The sequence below is a fragment of the Eriocheir sinensis genome, chromosome 61 (assembly GCF_024679095.1).
Source record: "Eriocheir sinensis breed Jianghai 21 chromosome 61, ASM2467909v1, whole genome shotgun sequence".
Taxonomy (NCBI): Eukaryota; Metazoa; Arthropoda; class Malacostraca; order Decapoda; family Varunidae; genus Eriocheir; species Eriocheir sinensis.
In genome coordinates this window covers 3,814,642-3,835,488 of record NC_066569.1, presented here as the reverse complement: position 1 = coordinate 3,835,488, position 20,847 = coordinate 3,814,642, and the positions used below count along the sequence as shown (strand labels likewise).

At 40.3% G+C, this 20,847-nt stretch overlaps 2 protein-coding genes and 1 long non-coding RNA gene across 9 annotated transcripts; all 3 read right to left on the bottom strand.

The window, feature by feature from the left end:
- Positions 1–649: 649 nt before the first annotated feature.
- LOC126986047 (RNA-binding protein cabeza-like) lies at positions 650–6,110 on the bottom strand. The gene is made up of 4 exons (XM_050841730.1): positions 5,913–6,110; positions 4,792–4,930; positions 3,599–4,040; positions 650–1,401 (listed from the first exon to the last, which is right to left on the bottom strand). The coding sequence occupies exons 1-4, from the start codon at positions 5,918–5,920 to the stop codon at positions 1,373–1,375; spliced, it is 618 nt and encodes a 205-aa protein (XP_050697687.1). The 5' UTR covers positions 5,921–6,110; the 3' UTR covers positions 650–1,372.
- A 2,529-nt stretch (positions 6,111–8,639) lies between these two features.
- Positions 8,640–10,870, bottom strand: LOC126986046 (uncharacterized). 7 transcript variants are annotated; one of them, XR_007739247.1, is made up of 5 exons: positions 10,836–10,870; positions 10,692–10,763; positions 9,975–10,118; positions 9,687–9,830; positions 8,831–9,110 (listed from the first exon to the last, which is right to left on the bottom strand). It is a non-coding gene; the product is annotated as an uncharacterized LOC126986046 (long non-coding RNA). The 7 variants fall into 7 exon arrangements; XR_007739243.1 differs by lacking the exons at positions 9,975–10,118; positions 10,692–10,763; positions 10,836–10,870 and adding exons at positions 8,640–8,750; positions 10,407–10,639 and having other exon boundaries at positions 8,895–9,110; XR_007739245.1 differs by lacking the exons at positions 9,975–10,118; positions 10,836–10,870 and adding an exon at positions 10,407–10,478 and having other exon boundaries at positions 10,692–10,801.
- Positions 10,871–15,739: 4,869 nt separating this feature from the next.
- On the bottom strand, positions 15,740–20,222 carry LOC126986045 (uncharacterized). Its single transcript, XM_050841728.1, has 4 exons — positions 20,114–20,222; positions 18,601–18,694; positions 17,519–17,804; positions 15,740–16,225 (listed from the first exon to the last, which is right to left on the bottom strand). Exons 1-3 carry the CDS (start codon positions 20,119–20,121, stop codon positions 17,544–17,546), a joined length of 363 nt encoding a protein of 120 aa, XP_050697685.1. The 5' UTR covers positions 20,122–20,222; the 3' UTR covers positions 15,740–16,225; positions 17,519–17,543.
- Positions 20,223–20,847: the final 625 nt, after the last annotated feature.

Below are 20,847 nucleotides of genomic sequence, written 5' to 3'. Positions count from 1 at the left end.
TCTCTCTCTCTCTCTCTCTCTCTCTCTCTCTCTCTCTCTCTCTCTCTCTCTCTCTCTCTCTCTCTCTCTCTCTCTCTCTCTCTCTCTCTCTCTCCTCTTCCTTCCTCCTCCTCCTCCTCCTCCTCCTCCTCCTCAAGTCCTTACAACCATATTTGGAGACAGGAAGCGTAGTGTAGTAAGACTAATAAGAGGAGGAGGAGGAGGAGGAAGAGGAGGAGGAGGAGGGGGAGAGAAGGAGTTAGGAGTAGGATATGGTCAGGTTATCAAACTCTCTCTCTCTCTCTCTCTCTCTCTCTCTCTCTCTCTCTCTCTCTCTCTCTCTCTCTCTCTCTCTCTCTCTCTCGCTCTCGCTCTAAAATTCCCAAAGATTACAAAACAACAGTGTAGATAATGATAAAATAATAATAATAATAATAATAATAATAATAATAATAATAATAATTTCTTCAGAGTAATTCGTGATTTTCGTATTACTAATTAAATCTCTTCCTCTTCCTCTTCCTCCTCCTTTTCCTCTTCCTCTTCCTCTCTTCCTCCACTAATCAACTCTGTTCTCATTACGCCTCCTCCCGAGAGAGAGAGAGAGAGAGAGAGAGTAAAACAAACAAACAAACAAACACACAAACACAGGTAGATGCTCTGTTTTTTTTTATTTGTTAACGAGTTCACACGCTAATTAACCCCTCATTTAAACAGGTGTCCGACAGGTAAACGTAAACAACAACAGGTAATTTAAAGGTCAGGGAAGCTAATTAATTACAGGAAACACATCATCATTATTATTATTATTATTATTATTATTATTATTATTATTATTATTATTATTATTATTATTATTATTATAGTTATTATTATTATTAGTTTTACATTCTTTTTTATTTTTATTTTGCCTAATCTAATGTAGGTAGCATCTTCGGCAAAGTCCAAATTTCAGCTTCTCCAATCATTGTAGTAGTAATAGTAGTAGTAGTAGTAGTAGTAGTAGTAGTAGTAGTAGTAGTAGTAGTTGTAGTGGTATTAGAAACAATTATTAGGATCACATTAGTAAGAGTATTATTTTAAAGTAGTGCAAAAACAGTAGTAGTAGTAGTAGTAGTAGTAGTAGTAGTAGTAACAATTATTAGGATCCCATAAGTAAGAGTATTATTTTAAAGTAGTGCAAAAACAAACAGTAGTAGTAGTTGTAGTAGTAGTAGTAGTAGTAGTAGTAGTAGTAGTAGTAGTAGTAGTGTTATGCAGGTACAGCCGCTATAGTATGTGAGAGAAATGGAAGAAAAAGAGAGGGAGAAAGGAAAGATGAAAAAAAGGAGCAAAACAGGAGGGGGAAGAAGAAAAGGGAGAGAAGGGAAGGTGGATTTTACTTCCTTTCTTCTTATTTTCCATACTTGTAGCGGATTGCCCCTGAAATAACAAAAAAAAACATTATTATCATCATTATTGTTATTATTATTGTTAGTAGTAGTATCTCTCTCTCTCTCTCTCTCTCTCTCTCTCTCTCTCTCTCTCTCTCTCTCTCTCTCTCTCTCTCTCTCTCTCTCTCTCTCTCTCTCTCTCTCTCTCTCTCTCTCTCTCTCTCTCGACTATTACCTAACTTCTTCATTCATTCTTCCATTTATTCACGACTACTACTACTACTACTACTACTACTACTACTACTACTACTGTTACTACTACTACTACTTCTGCTATGAAATTGACAAAAAAATACACATGGTTAATATAAAGTAGTAATATTAGTAGTAGTAGTAGTAGTAGTAGTAGTAGTAGTAGTAGTAGTAGTAGTAGTAACATTTCACTTTCACTCACACACATTTATACCATTAGATAATCTTACTCGACCCAGACTTACCTGTTCTAACCTTTAATTAGTTTTACACCTTTGGGCAGGTATGCAGAGGTATTTAGGGCACCTGTCCACACTCAATCACCTCAGTACTAATTAGAAAACCATTATGTTCATCTAATTACCTGTTAAAGTTCAGAGCTCATTTGATTACCTTTAAAAACCTGTGAAATATCTTGAACACCTTAATTAGATTCTCCTAACCTCCTGTTTAAGTTCAGAGGTCATTTGCATGCCTTTAAACACCATAGTACTAATTAGAAAACCTTCATATTCGTCTACTTAACTGTCTATATTGTAAGAGTTCATTCACCTACCTTTCAACACCTTAGGAACACCTGTACTAATTAAAACAACTTCCCAATATTTATCTACCCACCTGTCTCTATATTCAGTCACCTGCCTACCTTTAATTACCTTTCTTAATCATTTAGTTCACCTGTTTTCACCTTTCTATACCTTATTAGGACCTGTTTATGAGTTCTCACACCTGTGGCTACCTGTAATTACCTTTCTTAATCACCAAATTGACCTGTTTTCAGCCTCATATACCACCTTAATGTTTGTCTACTTAACTGTCTATATTGCAAGAGTTCATTCGCGTACCTTTCAACACCTTAGGAACACCTGTACTAATTAAAACACCTTCCCAATATTTATCTACCCACCTGTCTCTATATTCAGTCACCTGCCTACCTTTAATTACCTTCCTTCATCATTTAGTTCACCTGTTTTCACCTTTCCATGCCTAATTAAGACCTGTTTATGAGTTCTCACACCTGCGGCTACCTGTAATTACCTTCCTTAATTAATCACTTTCTTCACCTGTTTTCACCTCTCCATTCATTATTAGCACCTGTTTATGTCTTTACACACCTGTGGCTACCTGTAATTACCTTTCTTGATCTCTTTCTTCACCTGTTTTCACCTCTGCATACATTATTAGCACCTGTTTGTCTTTACACCTGTGGCTACCTTAGTGTACTTGTAAGTTTGACACACCTTTACCTGTCCATTCCATTTACCTTTCATAATCACTTTCTTCACCTGCTTTCACCCTCATATACCTTATAAGTACCTGTTTATGCTCTCACACCTGTGTTTACCTGGCTCTACCTCTCGTGTGCCCGTTTAAAGGTTTCGACACACGTGGCTGCCTTCATTATCTCACCTGAGCACCTGAACACCTGTGGACGCCTCATGACCCCTTCAGACAGGTATGAAAACAGGATACTCTCACTGCTTATCACACACCCCTGAGCTTGTATGTGTGACTGCTACTATTCCTTCTACTACTACTACTACTACTACTACTACTACTACTACTACTACTACTACTTCTACTACTACTACTACTACTACTACTACTACTACTACTACTACTACTACTACTACTACTACTACTACTGTTACTGCTACTACTACTACTACTACTACTACTACTACTACTACTACTACTACTACTACTACTACTACTGCTACTACTACTACTACTTCTACTGCCACTACTTTTACTACTAATAATACTTATACATAAAGAAAGTTAATAAATAGCTGTGTATATAAATAAATGATAGATAAATATGAACCCTATCTAATACTAGTTAATATACTTATACTAATACTACACATGCAAAACAATGAAGAAATAAGTGAATAGATAAATAAATAATCACTACTACTACTGCTACTACTTCTACTACTGCTATTACTACTACTACTACTACTATCACTACCACATACTCATATACTCACCACCACCACCACCACCACCATAGCCACCACCATAGCCACCAGCATTTCCACCAGCACTGCCGCCACCAGCGCCGCCACCAGCGCCGCCACCTGCGCCCCCACCAGCGCCGCCACCAGCGCCGCCACCAGCGCCGCCACCTGCGCCGCCACCTGCGCCACCACCAGCGCCGCCACCAGCAGCGCCGCCACCGCCAGCAGCAGCAGTCACCGTCACCGTTGCAGTAGCCGTTCCAGTCACAGTTTTCACAGCCGTTTCCGTTACGACTTCTTTTTTCACCGCTGTTTCTGTCACTGTTTTAACGGCCGTTTCCGTTTTCACGGCCGTCTCCTTCACCACCTCTGTTTTCACCGCTGTTTCCGTCACTGTTTTGAGGGCCGTTTCAGTTTTCGTCGCCGTTTGCGTCTTGACTTCCGTCACGACCTGCAGGACCGTCTTGACGACCTGGGAAGAAAACGGGAAGTGGGTTGGCAAAGAAAATGGGAAGATAGTGAAAGAGAATGGGAAGATAGTTAGAAAATGGATGATAGAGACACTGGAGGATAGTAAAAGAAAATGAACTACAGAGAGAGAAAATGGGATGGAAGTTAGAAAATGGGAAATAATGTTAAAGAAAATGGGATGAGAGTTGAAGAAAACGAATAATAGAGAGAAAATGGGAGTAACTTAAAGAAAATGGATACTACAGAGAGAAAATGGGAGTAAAGTTGAAAAGAAAATGGGTAATAATGTAATAGAAAATGGGCCGATAGATAAAGAAAATGGATAACATAGAGAAAATGGGATGAGAGTTGAAGAAAATGGATACTAGAGAGAAAATGGGAGGAAAGTTTAAAAGAAAATGGGTAGTAATGTAATTTCAATGGGACGTTTAAGAAATTGCTGGGCTTTTCATGGACTGTTTTGTGACCCCAGTGATAGTTTTAAAAGCCTACTACACCATTAACGGATAAAAAACACCAATGAAATCAATCTTCTCTACTACTACTACTACTACTACTACTCCTGCTACTACTATTACTAATAAATACTTATACATAAAAAAGTTAATAAAGATGTAAAGTGATAAATATATAATAGTAAAATATCAAGCCTATCTACTTCTAATTTTAATACGTATACTAATACTAAACATGCAAAACAAAATAGTCTTAATGTGTGCCAGAAACGTTGAAGAACATGAACGTTTACTTACCCCCGTGTCAACACCCAAGACACCACCACCACCACCACCACCATATCCTCCATATCCATAATGCCTCCCTCCGTAGCCCTCCACCGCCGCCGCCGCCAGCAACACCACCACCACCAGCACCATCACGGCCGCCTTACTGCTGCAGAAGGGAAGGGAAGGTTACAAATGGAGGGGAGAAAGGGGAAGTGGAAGAGGATGGAGGGGAGGAAAAGAAACAGGGAAAGGAAAAAGGAAAGACAAGGAATGTAAAGGAAAGGGAAGAGCGTGGGAGGAAGGGGAAGGGAAGGGGGAAGGAAAGGAAGAGAGAGATAGAGAGAGAGAGGAAGGAAGGAAGGAGAGGAATGGGAGAGACAGAGAAGGAAGGAGAGGAAGGAAGAGAGAAAGGAAGGAGAGGGAGGAAGGAAGAGAGAGAGAGAGAGAGAGAGAGAGAGAGAGAGAGAGAGAGAGAGAGAGAGAGAGAGAGAGAGAGAGAAGGGGAAAAAATGTAATTATATGGTGTAAAAATCAATACAACAAAATGAACAATAATTAGGTAACATTTTCCCTTTTTTTTTCATTTTCCTGCTCTTCCTTTTTCGTTCCATTTTCATATTATTTAATCTTTCCCTTTTTTCATTGATGGTTTCCCTTTGTTGATTTTTTTTCTTCTTTTTAGTATTTCCTTTTTATTCTTTCTATCTTTTTCTTCCTATTTATCTGTTTTTCTCCTATTTCCTCTATGCAACTTTTTTTCTCTCTGTTTTCTCCTTTCTTCCCATTTCTCTTCCTGCTTATGTGTTTCTTCCCATGTCTTCCTCTTCCCATTTTTTACATTCTCTTTTTTTTTCTTCTTTGTCTTCCTATTTTTCACTCTGCTTCCTGTTTACCTTCATCTAGTGTCTTTTTTCTTCATTTATTTTTTCCTGTTTCTCCCCTATTTCCTTATCTCTTCCTTTTTATATTTTCTTATTTATCTTTCTGTTTCTCCCTTAATTATTTCTGTTTCTCTTTCTGTTTATCTATTCATATTTTTCTTGCCTTCCTATTTCTCTTCCAATCTCTATATATCTTCCTATTTTCCTCTCTTTCCTATATCGTTCTATTTATCTCTTCCTATTTCCCATTTCTCCCCTATTTCTTACCTGCCCATGTTTCAATACGTAATCAGATGGAGGGATGAAGAGGAAGGCGGAAGAGGAAGAGGATGTTGAGCCTATAACACCTCTTGAGGAAGTGTGAGGGGACCGACCTTCGAGCTGCCTTATATACCCCGGCAGCAGGCGCCTTCCGGATGTCCTGCTGGTTTTCCCGTTTTCTGTGACTGAGTTTTGGTTCCATTTTCTTTTTCGGTCTGGTGCTGGCGTGCCTAATGTTCTGATTTATCTCCATTTTATGGGTGACTTTAGTGTTTTCTTGGTGTGTGTTTTTTTTCTATTTTCTGTTTTTTTTCTGTTTATGGTTGATTTGTTACGGCGTGTTTGGAGTTTAGGTTGATTTGTGTTGGTTGTGTTTTTATCGGGGAGGAAAGAAAGGGAAGGAAAGGAATAGGATAGAGCAGTGGTTCCTAACCTTTTCAAAGCCACGGACCAGTCGAGCATGTGACAAAATTCTGCGGTCAGTGCCATAGGCATAGATCCAAGCATACACGGACATTTATATAGTCCAAATACATATTTTATTTTTTTAGCAATTTAAAATTCAGTGGGACAATACCATGTAATGTAATGTTTCACATTATACAAAGTAAAGTGATTATAAAGGCTAAATTATTCAAATGGACGCCATGAGGGAAAAAATACTACACTAACTACAGCACTTAGTACAACAGCAGACATGGGAAAGACTAGCCGTCATGATGATAGACTCGTGTACCTATTGCAAGGTCCATCAGTACACCAAAACGTAATATCTTATGTTTCACAAATGAAATTAGAAATCCGATCTCCCTCTTGCTAGCTGAATTCCAACACAAACAAAAACAAAACAAAGAGACAAACAAACAAACACACGAATATAGTTCAGAAAAACACAAAATACTCTCCTCCAATCCTTCTCTCCACATTTCCACCCCTTCCTCTTCCTCCTCTCCTTCTCTATCTTTGTTCTCTTCTCTCGTTCTCTCTCTTCTTTCTATTTCTTTTTTCTTCTTTCTTCCTCGTCTGTCCGGCGTGTGTTACACCACACTATAAATATTTCGTTCAATTTTTATGTCATTATAACTACTTATTTGAAAAAGGGCTTTGACAGATTGTTATTTTCTTAAATCATGAGCAAAACAAAAAGTCACTAGTAGAGCAATTTGGGGGACCAGCAAATCATAACCCACGGACCGGCTATGGGAACCACTGCGATAGAAGATAGAGAAAGGAAAGTGAAATGCGTTAGAGAGGGAAAATATGGGAAATAATATGAAAGAAAAAATGGAAGGGAAAGAAAATAGGGGAAAGGAAAGGATAAAGTGAAGAGGAGGAGAAAATAAAAAAAGGGAAGGAGGAGAGGAAGGGGAAGAAATATGTGTTTTTCTTAACTATATTCGTGTGTTTGTTTGTTTGTTTTTTGTTTGTGTTGGAATTCAGTTTATCATTGTTGGTTCTGTTTTTTTTTTCTTTTTGCTGTTCTTGATTTCCTCTTCTTTTTTGTATCTTAACTACATTCTTTTTTTGTGTGTGTGTTGGAATTTAGTTTATCATTGTTAGTTCTGTTTTGTTTTATTGTTTTTTTTCTGTTTTTCTTCATTTCCTTTTCTTTGTATCTTTTAACTTTATGTGTTTGGCTGATTCTCGTGTTTTCATTTTTTTTATATTCTTGTTTTTGTTTTAAAGCAACACCATTTTTTTCTTATTATTTTCGTTCATTTCATTTTTCTATTCATTCTGTTTCCTTCCTCCTGTTCCTCTCTTTTCCTTCGCCTGTCTCTTTCTTTCCTCTCCTGTCCTCTCTCCCTCTCTTCCATCTTTCCCCTGTACTTCTTTTCTCCGTTCCTATCTTCTCCCTGTCTCCATCTTCCTCCTGTCCTCTCTCCCTTCTCCCTCATCTTCCCCGTCCATCATCATCTCCCAATCCTCATCTTCTGTCAATCTTTCATCTTTCCTCTATCTCATCTTCTCCTCCTATTCCCCATCTTCTCCCCTTCTTTATCTTCCATTTTCTTCCCCCCTCTTCTTTCCCCCCTATACTCAGCCTAACAAAAGACAACTCAAGGGCAAGGTTAACAACAAAGAGACGTGATCAAGGGCAGGGTTAAGAAGCAAGAGAGAGTTAGGAGAGAGTGTTCACTTCAGTCGAGGTGTTCTTGGTGAAATTCATGATCTCTTGTTGCTAGTTTACCTTCCTTTCCTTTCCGTTATTGTCTTGATGTAGTAGTAGTAGTAGTAGTAGTAGTAGTAGTAGGAGGAGGAGGAGGATAGGAAGGGAAAGAGAGAAAAAGAAAATGAAGGGAAAAAAGGGAAGGAAAAGAAGGGAAGGAGAAGAAAGGAATGGAAGGGAAAAGGAAGGGGATTTCATGGTTAGTAGTAGTAGTAGTAGTAGTAGTAGTAGTAGTAACAACACACATGCATGCATGCACACACACACACACACACACACACACACACACACATGTCACGTCTGCGTTTCCCCCTCTGGTTCATGAGCATTGCCAGTCACTTTCTGCCTCAAAACAGGAAGTGACGGATGCAACAGGTGAGGTGAGGTGAGAAGGCGCATGAGGTAATGGAGGGGAAGGTGAGGTAAGGGAGAGGAAAAGATGAGGGAAAAAGAAGGAAGAGACCATTATTCCTACTAGCTTAGGTTCGCATTCTGGTTAGTCGGGTTCCCATAAGAGTTATTTCAAGTTCATATGGTGTAGAAGAAGGGTCATACTACCACCAGGCTCATAACACTACCCATGGCAATACTAACACAACAACCTCCTCTACCAAAGCCTTGTCACACTATCACCAGGCTCATAACACTACCCATGGCAATACTAACACAACAACCTCCTCTACCAAAGCCTTGTCACACTATCACCAGGCTCATAACACTACCCATGGCAATACTAACACAACAACTTCCTCTACCAAAGCCTTGTCACACTATCACCAGACTCATAACACTACCCATGGCAATACTAACACAACAACCTCCTCCACCAAAGCCTTGTCACACTATCACCAGGCTCATAACACTACCCATGGCAATACTAACACAACAACCTCCTCTACCAAAGCCTTGTCACACAATCACCAGGCTCATAACACTACCCATGGCAATACTAACACAACAACCTCCTCTACCAAAGCCTTGTCACACTATCACCAGGCTCATAACACTACCCATGGCAATACTAACACAACAACCTCCTCTACCAAAGCCTTGTCTCACTATCACCAGGCTCATAACACTACCCATGGCAATACTAACACAACAACCTCCTCCACCAAAGCCTTGTCACACTATCACCAGGCTCATAACACTACCCATGGCAATACTAACACAACAACCTCCTCTACCAAAGCCTTGTCACACTATCACCAGGCTCATAACACTACCCATGGCAATACTAACAAAATAACCTCCTCTACCAAAGCCTTGTCACACTACCACCAGACTCTCAACACTACCCATGGCAATACTAACACAACAATCTCCTCTACCAAAGCCTTGTCATACTATCACCAGGCTCATAACACTACCCATGGCAATACTAACACAACAACCTCCTCTACCAAAGCCTTGTCACACTATCACCAGACTCATAACACTACCCATGGCAATACTAACACAACAATCTCCTCTACCAAAGCCTTGTCACACTATCACCAGGCTCATAACACTACCCATGGCAATACTAACACAACAACCTCCTCTACCAAAGCCTTGTCACACTATCACCAGGCTCATAATACTACCCATGGCAATACTAACACAACAACCTCCTCTACCAAAGCCTTGTCACACTATCACCAGGCTCATAACACTACCCATGGCAATACTAACACAACAACCTCCTCTACCAAAGCCTTGTCACACTATCACTAGGCTCATAACACTACCCATGGCAATACTAACACAACAACCTCCTCTACCAAAGCCTTGTCAAACTATCACCAGGCTCATAACACTACCCATGGCAATACTAACACAACAACCTCCTCTTCCAAAGCCTTGTCACACTATCACCAGGCTCATAACACTACCCATGGCAATACTAACACAACAACCTCCTCTACCAAAGCCTTGTCACACTATCACCAGGCTCATAACACTACCCATGGCAATACTAACACAACAACCTCCTCTACCAAAGCCTTGTCACACTATCACCAGGCTCATAACACTACCCATGGCAATACTAACACAACAACCTCCTCTACCAAAGCCTTGTCACACTATCACTAGGCTCATAACACTGTCCATGGCAATACTAACACAACAACCTCCTCTACCAAAGCCTTGTCAAACTATCACCAGGCTCATAACACTACCCATGGCAATACTAACACAACAACCTCCTCTTCCAAAGCCTTGTCACACTATCACCAGGCTCATAACACTACCCATGGCAATACTAACACAACAACTTCCTCTACCAAAGCCTTGTCACACTATCACCAGGCTCATAACACTACCCATGGCAATACTAACACAACAACCTCCTCCACCAAAGCCTTGTCACACTATCACCAGGCTCATAACACTACCCATGGCAATACTAACACAACAACCTCCTCTACCAAAGCCTTGTCACACTATCACTCGGCTCATAACACTACCCATGGCAATACTAACACAACAACCTCCTCTTCCAAAGCCTTGTCACACTATCACCAGGCTCATAACACTACCCATGGCAATACTAACACAACAACCTCCTCTTCCAAAGCCTTGTCACACTATCACCAGGCTCATAACACTACCCAAGGCAATACTAACACAACCTCCTCTACCAAAGCCTTGTCACACTATCACCAGGCTCATAACACTACCCATGGCAATACTAACACAACAACCTCCTCTACCAAAGCCTTGTCAAACTATCACCAGGCTCATAACACTACCCATGGCAATACTAACACAACAACCTCCTCTACCAAAGCCTTGTCACACTATCACCAGGCTCATAACACTACCCATGGACATACTAACACAACACAACAACCTCTACTAAAGCCTTGTCAAATGTGGGTGTATGAACCTCGAAATGTCTTGAGAATATGTCCAGAACCACTTCCAACTCAGCCTGAAGTGGAGTTCTTATCTCTTAAGCAAGTCCTATGTCCTTTTGATTCGCATTTCTGTTCTTCCGTGTCCTTAACGTTCTCAAACTCTATAGGATTCACATCTCTTCCTCTTTTTCCTTCTTCTACTTCTTCTTTAAACTCAATAGGATTCTCAACTCCTCCTCTTCCTCCTCCTTCTACTTCTTCAAACTCTATAGAACCCTCAACTCTTCTTCATCCTTCTACTTCTTCAAACTCTATAGAACCCTCAACTCTTCTTCATCCTTCTACTTCTTCAAACTCTATAGAACCCTCAACTCTTCCTCCTCCTTCTACTTCTTCAAACTCTATAGAACCCTCAACTCTTCCTCCTCCTTCTACTTCTTCAAACTATATAGAACCCTCAACTCTTCCTCATCCTTCTACTTCTTCAAACTCTATAGAACCCTCAACTCTTCCTCATCCTTCTACTTCTTCAAACTCTATAGAACCCTCAACTCTTCCTCCTCCTTCTACTTCTTCAAACTCTATAGAACCCTCAACTCTTCCTCCTCCTTCTATTTCTTCAAACTCTATAGAACCCTCAACTCTTCCTCTTCCTCCTCCTTCTACTTCTTCAAACTCTATAGAACCCTCAACTCTTCCTCCTCCTTCTACTTCTTCAAACTCTATAGAACCCTCAACTCTTCCTCCTCCTTCTACTTCTTCAAACTCTATAGAACCCTCAACTCTTCCTCCTCCTTCTACTTCTTCAAACTCTATAGAACCCTCAACTCTTCCTCATCCTTCTACTTCTTCAAACTCTATAGAACCCTCAACTCTTCCTCATCCTTCTACTTCTTCAAACTCTATAGAACCCTCAACTCTTCCTCATCCTTCTACTTCTTCAAACTCTATAGAACCCTCAACTCTTCCTCCTCCTTCTACTTCTTCAAACTCTATAGAACCCTCAACTCTTCCTCTTCCTCCTCCTTCTACTTCTTCAAACTCTATAGAACCCTCAACTCTTCCTCTTCCTCCTCCTTCTACTTCTTCAAACTCTATAGAACCCTCAACTCTTCCTCATCCTTCTACTTCTTCAAGCTCTATAGAACCCGCAACTATTTATCTTTCTCCTTCTTCTACTTCTTCAAACTATAGGACCCGCAACTCCTCCTCTTACTCCTCCTCCTTCTTCTTCTTTCAAACTCTATAGAACCTCAACTCTTCATCCTTCTACTTATTCAAAATCTATATATCCATAAACTCTTCCTCTTCCTCCTCCTTCTACTTCTTCAAACTCTATAGAACCCTCAACTCTTCCTCCTCCTTCTACTTCTTCAAACTCTATAGAACCCTCAACTCTTCCTCTTCCTCCTCCTTCTACTTCTTCAAACTCTATAGAACCCTCAACTCTTCCTCTTCCTCCTCCTTCTACTTCTTCTAACTCTATCGATACCTCAACTCTTCCTCTTCCTCCTCCTTCTACTTCTTCAAACTCTATAGAACCCTCAACTCTTCCTCTTCCTCCTCCTTCTACTTCTTCAAACTCTATAGAGCCCTCAACTCTTCCTCCTCCTCTACTTCTTCAAACTCTATAGAACCCTCAACTCTTCCTCCTCCTTCTACTTCTTCAAACTCAACTCTTCCTCCTCCTTCTACTTCTTCAAACTCTATAGAACCCTCAACTCTTCCTCCTCCTTCTACTTCTTCAAACTCTATAGAACCCTCAACTCTTCCTCATCCTTCTACTTCTTCAAACTCTATAGAACCCTCAACTCTTCCTCTTCCTCCTCCTTCTACTTCTTCAAACTCTATAGAACCCTCAACTCTTCCTCCTCCTTCTACTTCTTCAAACTCTATAGAACCCTCAACTCTTCCTCTTCCTCCTCCTTCTACTTCTTCAAACTCTATAGAACCCTCAACTCTTCCTCTTCCTCCTCCTTCTACTTCTTCAAACTCTATAGAACCCTCAACTCTTCCTCTTCCTCCTCCTTCTACTTCTTCAAACTCTATAGAACCCTCAACTCTTCCTCTTCCTCCTCCTTCTACTTCTTCAAACTCTATAGAACCCTCAACTCTTCCTCTTCCTCCTCCTTCTACTTCTTCAAACTCTATAGAACCCTCAACTCTTCCTCTTCCTCCTCCTTCTACTTCTTCAAACTCTATAGAACCCTCAACTCTTCCTCTTCCTCATCCTTCTACTTCTTCAAACTCTATAGAACCCTCAACTCTTCCTCTTCCTCCTCCTTCTACTTCTTCAAACTCTATAGAACCCTCAACTCTTCCTCTTCCTCCTCCTTCTACTTCTTCAAACTCTATAGAACCCTCAACTCTTCCTCCTCCTTCTACTTCTTCAAACTCTATAGAACCCTCAACTCTTCCTCTTCCTCATCCTTCTACTTCTTCAAACTCTATAGAACCCTCAACTCTTCCTCATCCTTCTACTTCTTCAAACTCTATAGAACCCTCAACTCTTCCTCCTCCTTCTACTTCTTCAAACTCTATAGAACCCTCAACTCTTCCTCTTCCTCCTCCTTCTACTTCTTCAAACTCTATAGAGCCCTCAACTCTTCCTCATCCTTCTACTTCTTCAAACTCTATAGAACCCTCAACTCTTCCTCCTCCTTCTACTTCTTCAAACTCTATAGAACCCTCAACTCTTCCTCTTCCTCCTCCTTCTACTTCTTCAAACTCTATAGAACCCTCAACTCCTCCTCATTCTTCTACTTCTTCAAACTCTATAGAACCCTCAACTCCTCCTCCTCCTTCTTCAAACTCCATAGAACCCTCAACTCTTCCTCCTTCTTCTACTTCTTCAAACTCTATAGAACTCTCAACTCTTCCTCCTTCTTCTACTTCTTCAAACTCTATAGAACCCTCAACTCTTCCTCTTCCTTCTACTTCTTCAAACTCTATAGAACCCTCAACTCTTCCTCTTCCTTCTACTTCTTCAAACTCTATAGAACCCTCAACTCTTCCTCATCCTTCTACTTCTTCAAAATCTATAGAACCCTCAAATCTTCCTCATCCTTCTACTTCTTCAAACTCTATAGAACCTCAACTCCTCCTCCTCCTTCTACTTCTTCAAACTTCTTCTACTTCTTCTTCCTCCTTGTCTTCTACTTCTTCAAACTCAAGACCTCAACTCTTCCTCCTTCTTCTTCTTCTTTTCTTCTCATATTTCTTCTTTCTTCTTCTTCTTCCTTTTCCTCTTCCTCCTTCTTCTTTCATTTCCTTCTTCTCATATTTCGTTTTCCAAGTAGCGTAAGTTAACAATAAAGTAAAGCAACAGTTAATGTCCGCATGACAGATGGAGTGAGGTGTGGGTGCAGTAAGGTGAGAGGGTACTGGTGCGTGCATAGTACCGCCGGTAAAACGAGGATCAAGCCTCCACCTGTGCCCCTGAAACTACACCTCACCCATCGTGAGTATTAGGGGGGATTCTGGGGCTGCCCTGTGTAGGCCACTCGGCCTCTTCCAGTCTCCCTGTGTTTCTATGTTTTTATGTTCTTATGTAATGAAGTCATTTTTCCCCACAGCTTAGGTTACCAGTAGTGTAAGTTAAGGGTAGTAATTTCCTCTTATTTCTCTCTTTACTGTAAAATTTCCATGTCCCTTTCTTCCTTAAAGGTACATGGTGTTCTCTTCTAACTATTTCCTGCCGGCACGTTGCCGGAGGGAGAGGTGGGTGGGGAGGAGCCTTCATCTATTCTGTCCTGTCCAACCACACGTAGATTACTAGTAGTAGCGGTAGTAAACAGACACCCTCGCCATTGACCGATAGGTCTTCTGGTGTCTGTTCTTCCTATGTTCCTATGTTCCTCCTCCTCCTTCTCCCTTGTCCCGTTTTTTCTTTTCCTCCTTCGTTTTCCTCCTCCTACTCCTCCATCTCTTCCCTTTTCCTCCTCCTCCTCCGCCTTCTTCCTTTTTCCTCCTCCTCCTTTATCACTCCTTCTTCTCTTCCTTCCTTTTTCTCCTTCTACTTCTTCTTTTTCTTCTTCTCCTTCCTCCTCCTCTTCCTCATCCTCTTCCTCTTCCCCCTTTTCCTCCTCCTCCTTGTCGCTTCGTATGGCAAGTGAAGGTCAGAACAAAAAAAGATGAAAAAAAAAGGAAGGAAGGAAAGAAGGAAAAAAAATATACATGATCTTGAAGGTTTTTTTTTTTTGTAAATTTTCTTCTTCGAGTCTTTTCTTTTTTCTCTTATTTTCTTTTTTGTATTTCATTTATTCATTTCTTTGTTTATTTATTTATTCCTCTATTTGTTTTCCTATTTAACTCTATATCCTTCTATTTGTCTTTCTGTTTTTTATCTATTTTTTTCGTGTATTGTTTTATTGTTTTATTTTCATTTATTCATTTTTTTATCTATTTCCTTATTCATCTGTCTATCTTAATTTTTCCTTTCTTTATTATTTCTCTCTCTCTCTCTCTCTCTCTCTCTCTCTCTCTCTCTCTCTCTCTCTCTCTCTCTCTCTCTCTCTCTCTCTCTCTCTCTCTCTCTCTCTCTCTCTCTCTCTCTCTCTCTCTCTCTCTCTCTCTCTCTCTCTCTCTCTCTCTCTCTCAAACCTTAACAAGCACACCATTCATAATATCAAAGGAGGAAGAAAAAGAAGAAGAGGAAGAAAAAGAATATAGGAACATACATCATACCAATTAGAGAGAGAGAGAGAGAGAGAGAGAGAGAGAGACAAACTCTCACTCACACACACACACACACACACACACACACACACACACACACACACACACACACACACTCGGGTATAAACAAACACGGGTAAATAGATGCTCAGATATTTATTAATTAACGAAACAAATAATATAATCCAATCAAAGGTGAGAATCAGGTGACTTGAAAAATACAGGTAAATTTATTTGTTTATTATTACTATTATTTTACTTTTATTTTTTGTCTAATGAAGTTCAAAATTAGTTCAGCGTAGACTCCCAGGTGATCCTTGCCTTGTAGTTGCAGTTGTTGTAGTAGTAGAGGTAGTAGTAGTAGTAGTAGTAGTAGTAGTAGTGGAAGTAGAAGACAAATGTTATGGTATGTGGATTTTATAGAAAGGAGGAATGGCAGGAAGGAAGAGAAGAGGGAAGGATAGGAGGAGAAGGAAGAAGAGGAAGAGGGGGAAAAAAGGAGAGGAAGGGAGAGGAGGAGGGGTAGGAAGAGGAAAGGATAGGAGGAGGAGGAGGAAGAGGAAGAGGGTTAAAGAAAAGGAGAGGAAATATGATCTCTTGCCATATTTAATCGACGGTCGTGGTTTGACCTGAAATGGAGCAAAAAAAAAAGTAATTAGTAGTAGTAGTAGTAATAATTTAGATAAGACCCCACCTTGAGTATGCAGTGCAGTTTTGGTTCCCTAAATACAGGAATGGCATTGAACTACTGGAAAGGGTTCAACAACGCGCTCCGAAAATGAATCCAGCTTTAAGGGCTCAACCGTACCTACCCCTCCTCCTCTTCCTTCCTCTCCTTTTCTTTCCCCCTCTTCCTTCAAGCGACTCAGCCTCTTCACGCTATAGAAAAGAGACACTTACGAGGGACTGTGATTCACGTCGACCACTGCAATTTTTTTTAGCTACAAACAAATTTAAGAACTAGAAATAACGGTCTGCCAATCCAGGCGAGGCGATTTTTATACAGTTATTGCCAGGAGTTTCTTGTTAGGCCGAGTCATCCGCCACTGGAACAATCATCCCTCAGAAGTAGTAAATGCGAATACCATCAACTCCTTAAAAAATCGCTACTTATCAGTTTGTCCATTTATTAAAGTTACCTATTTGGCTATGACCTGACCTGACCTGCCCAAATCCATTTCTTGTTTCTACCATTCACCAGTTGTCTGTTATCAATTCCACTTCTTTTCCATCCCTATTCCATTTCGATCCAGTTATCAATTTTATCGATTCTATTGTGTCTTCTATCTGTGCTATTCTGTCACTCCTCCGTTTTCTTCTGCTCTCCTTCGCCCGCTTCCCACTTTCTTTCCCTCAACCGTCTTCCCACTTTCTTTCACTGTCACTCCTCCGTTTTCTTCTACTCTTCCTCACCCGCTTCCCACTTTCTTTCACTGTCACTCCTCCGTTTTCTTCTACTCTCCCTCACCCGCTTCCCACTTTCTTTCACTCAACCGTCTTCCCACTTTCTTTCACCGCCATTCTTCTTTTTTCTTCTACTTTTCCTCACCCGTTTCCCACTTTCTTTCACTCCCACTCCCCCGTCTTCCCATTTTCTTTCCATCTGCCAGCTTCCCACTCTCTCACTCTATCTGTTTCTCTTCCACCAGCTCTTTTTTCTATCTACTTCTCTTCCATTTCTTTCAAGTAATCAATTTTATCTGTCAGCAGTTCTACGTGTGACCTAACCTAACCTGACCTTTTTTCTTTTTTTTTACGACAAAGGAGACAGTTCAAGGGCACAAAAAAAGGAAACAATAATAAAAAAGCCCGCTATAAGAAAAAAGCCCGCTCAACCTGACCTGCCCTGAACAAGCACATTCCTTATCCCATTCCTTATTCTTTCATCCACCCCCCAAAAAAACAGAAACGGGTCAACTTACCAACGCCTCTTCCTCGATTTCCATTTCAACCATTCAAATGACCATAAGCATTACCACGCCCTTCACGACTGCCACGTCCTCCATTTCCATAGCCATGTCCAATAGCATGGCCTCTGCCACGCCCTCCACCTTTACCATTGCCTAGTCCAACACCGCCCGCCGTGGCTGTGACCGTGGCTGTGGCTGTGGCTGTGGCTGTGGCTGTCTTTGTGGCCGTGGCTGTAACAGTTTGTGTGGCGGTGGTAATGACGGTGGAGCTGACGGTGGCGGTTGTTGTCTGTTTAGCCTGTGTATGGGTAAGAAAAATGGGGGACGGGTGAGTGAGAGAGTGGGAAGTTGTTTGAGGCAAAGAAAATGGGAAGACGGGAGAGTGAGAGTGAAAGAAAATGGGAAGACGGGAGAGTGAGAGTGAAAGAAAATGGGAAGACGGGAGAGTGAGAGTGAAAGAAAATGGGAAGACGGGAGAGTGAGAGTGAAAGAAAATGGGAAGACGGGAGAGTGAGAGTGAAAGAAAATGGGAAGACGGGTGAGTGGGAGTGAAAGAAAATGGGAAGACGGGTGAGTGGGAGTGAAAGAAAATGGGAAGACGGGTGAGTGGGAGTGAAAGAAAATGGGAAGACGGGTGAGTGGGAGTGAAAGAAAATGGGAAGACGGGTGAGTGGGAGTGAAAGAAAATGGGAAGACGGTTGAGGGAAAGAAAGTGGGAAGCGGGTGAGGGAGAGTAGAAGAAAACGGAGGAGTGACAGTGAGAGAAAGTGGGAAGCAAAAATGGAGTAGTGAGTAAAATGAAAAAAAAATAGAGAAGAATATATACATTTTTTTAACTGATCTGTTTATTAATTAACTTCAAAATAGATTAAAAAATATAACATAGAAGAAAAGCCAAAACTGAGGTTGATAAAAATAAGGATAATTACTAAAATATTATCACTTATTTATTTATTTATTTATTTATTTATTTATTTATTCTTTTTTTACTGTAGAGGAGACAGTTCAAGGGCGTAAAAAAAAATAATGAAAAAAAAGCCCGCTACTTAATGTTCCTAAATAGATATATACTTAATTTTTTTTCTTCTACTCACCAATGATGTGCCGTGGCCTGAACCATATCCTCCGTAATTGTGACCATGTGCCTCCATCACCACCGCCACCATCACCATCGCCATCACCTTCAGACTACAAGAATTAAGGGGAGGGGAGAGAAGGGAGGGGGGGGTAGGAGGAAGGGGAAGCAAAGAATCAACATGTTATTTATATTTCTCCTTTTTCCCTGATATTTCTCTATTTTTCCTTGATTTCCTGTTATTTTTCCCTTTATTTCATACATCTTTCTCTTTTCCTTGGTTTCCCCTTACTCTTTTTATTGACCTATTTCCCTCAGTAACTCCTCCCTTTTCCCTCTACTGCAATTTCTTCCTTTCTTCCCTTCTCTTCCTATCCCTAACTTTCCCTTCCCTTCCCTTTCCTTCCTATCCATTTCCTTGCCTTCTTTTTTCTTCCCAACCCATCCCTTCCCTTCGTTTCCCTCCCTTCCCTTCCCTTCCCTTTCTCGCTCCTCTTCCATTTTTCCTCTTCCCATTTTTCCCATCTTTTTAATTTCTTTCGTCCTTTTTTTTCCTATTTCTATTTTCCCACCTCTTCTTTCACCTTCTATCTTTTCAACTACTTTGACTTTGTTTCCTATTTTCCTATTTTTCAATCTGTTTCTTTCTATTTTTTTCCTACCTTTCCTTATTCTCTTTCCTCACCCTCCCATTTCTCTATTTAACTATTATTCATTAGTTTTCCTTTCTATTCCTATCTATTCCTTCTAGCTTCCCACTTTTCCTCATCTTACCATCTTCCTTTTTTTTATTCCTATCTTCCCATTTTTTCTCGCCTTTGCATCTTCCCTATTTATTCTTATTTCCTTTCAGTCCTTCGTTCTTCCTATTAATTTCTACTTTACACTTTTTTTTTACCTTCCCACCTTTCCTATTTGGGGCTATTTTCCGCTCTTTTCAGATTCCTACGTCTTTTTTCTTTTTCCTATTCCTATTTTCCAACTTTTTTCTAATTTTTTTGCCCGTTTTCTCTCCCTACTTATTCCTATTTTACCACTTTTCTTGTTCTGACCTTCACATCTTTCCTATTTTTTTGCTATTTATTCCAAGTTCTTACCTCCCCATTTTTTCCTATCTATCCCAATTTTTTCTTACTTTCCCATTCTCCCTATTTATTCCTACCTTCCCACTCTTTTTAGTCATTATTTTTCCCATTATGCCAACTATTATTCCTTTCCTATTCCAAGTTCTTACCTTCCCATTTTTTCCTATCTATTCCAACTTCTTACCTTCCCATTCTCCCTATTTATTCCTACCTTCCCACTCTTTTAGTCCTTATTTTCCCTACTATTCCAACTATTATTCCTTTCCTATTCCAAGTTCTTACCTTCCCATTTTTTACTATATTCCAACTTTTTCCCATTCTCCCTATTTATTCCTACCTTCTTACTCCTTATTTTTCCTATTATTCCTTTCCTACTCCCAATTAGTCCTATTCTTCCCACTTTCTCACGCCTTCCCATCCTTCCTATCTGTCCCCACTCGTTCTCACCTTCCCATCTTTCCAGCAGGCGAGCAGGCAGGCAAGCAGGAGGAAGAGAAAGATATCACACCTCTTGAGGAAGTGTGGGTACCTGCGCCTGCAAGCGGCCTTATATATAGCCAGGCCCCCCCTTCCCCCTCCCTCCCTCCCCTTGCCACTCTCTCCCTCCCTCTTTTTAGTAGGCTATTGTTGACGGTGTAATGTTTATATGTTCCAGGAATGTCTCCGTTTACTGCTGCTTATCTCTCTCTCTCTATTGCTCTCGTATGACTTCCGTTTGATTCCAGTTCTTTCTTGGTCTTTGTTCCCCGTTCTGTTTTTGAGTGTTTTTTTGTGTTTTTTTTTACGGTTTGGTGAATGTTCTGGCTTGTGTGTTCGTTGTTGTTGTTTTCTCTCTTCATTTATTTATGGGATGCTAAACTCTTTTTTTTTTATCTATTTATTCATATTTTCTTTATTTGGTTTGGTCTTTTTTTTGTGTTTGTTTTAGTCTTGTTTTATTTTGTATTTGTTTTCGTGTTTTTTTATATGTGTGTGTGTGTTATTTATAAATGTGTGTTAATTTCTGTGGTTTTATGGGTTTTCCTGTTTTCCTTCTTTCTTTCTTATATTTTTCCTTGATTTACTTTTTTTTTCCTCCTCTCCCTTTTCCTCTTTCACTACCATCCACAACAACAACAACAACCATCATCATTTTTTTTCTATTTCATCTATTCGTCACTTTCCTCCACTTTTCTTTCTTT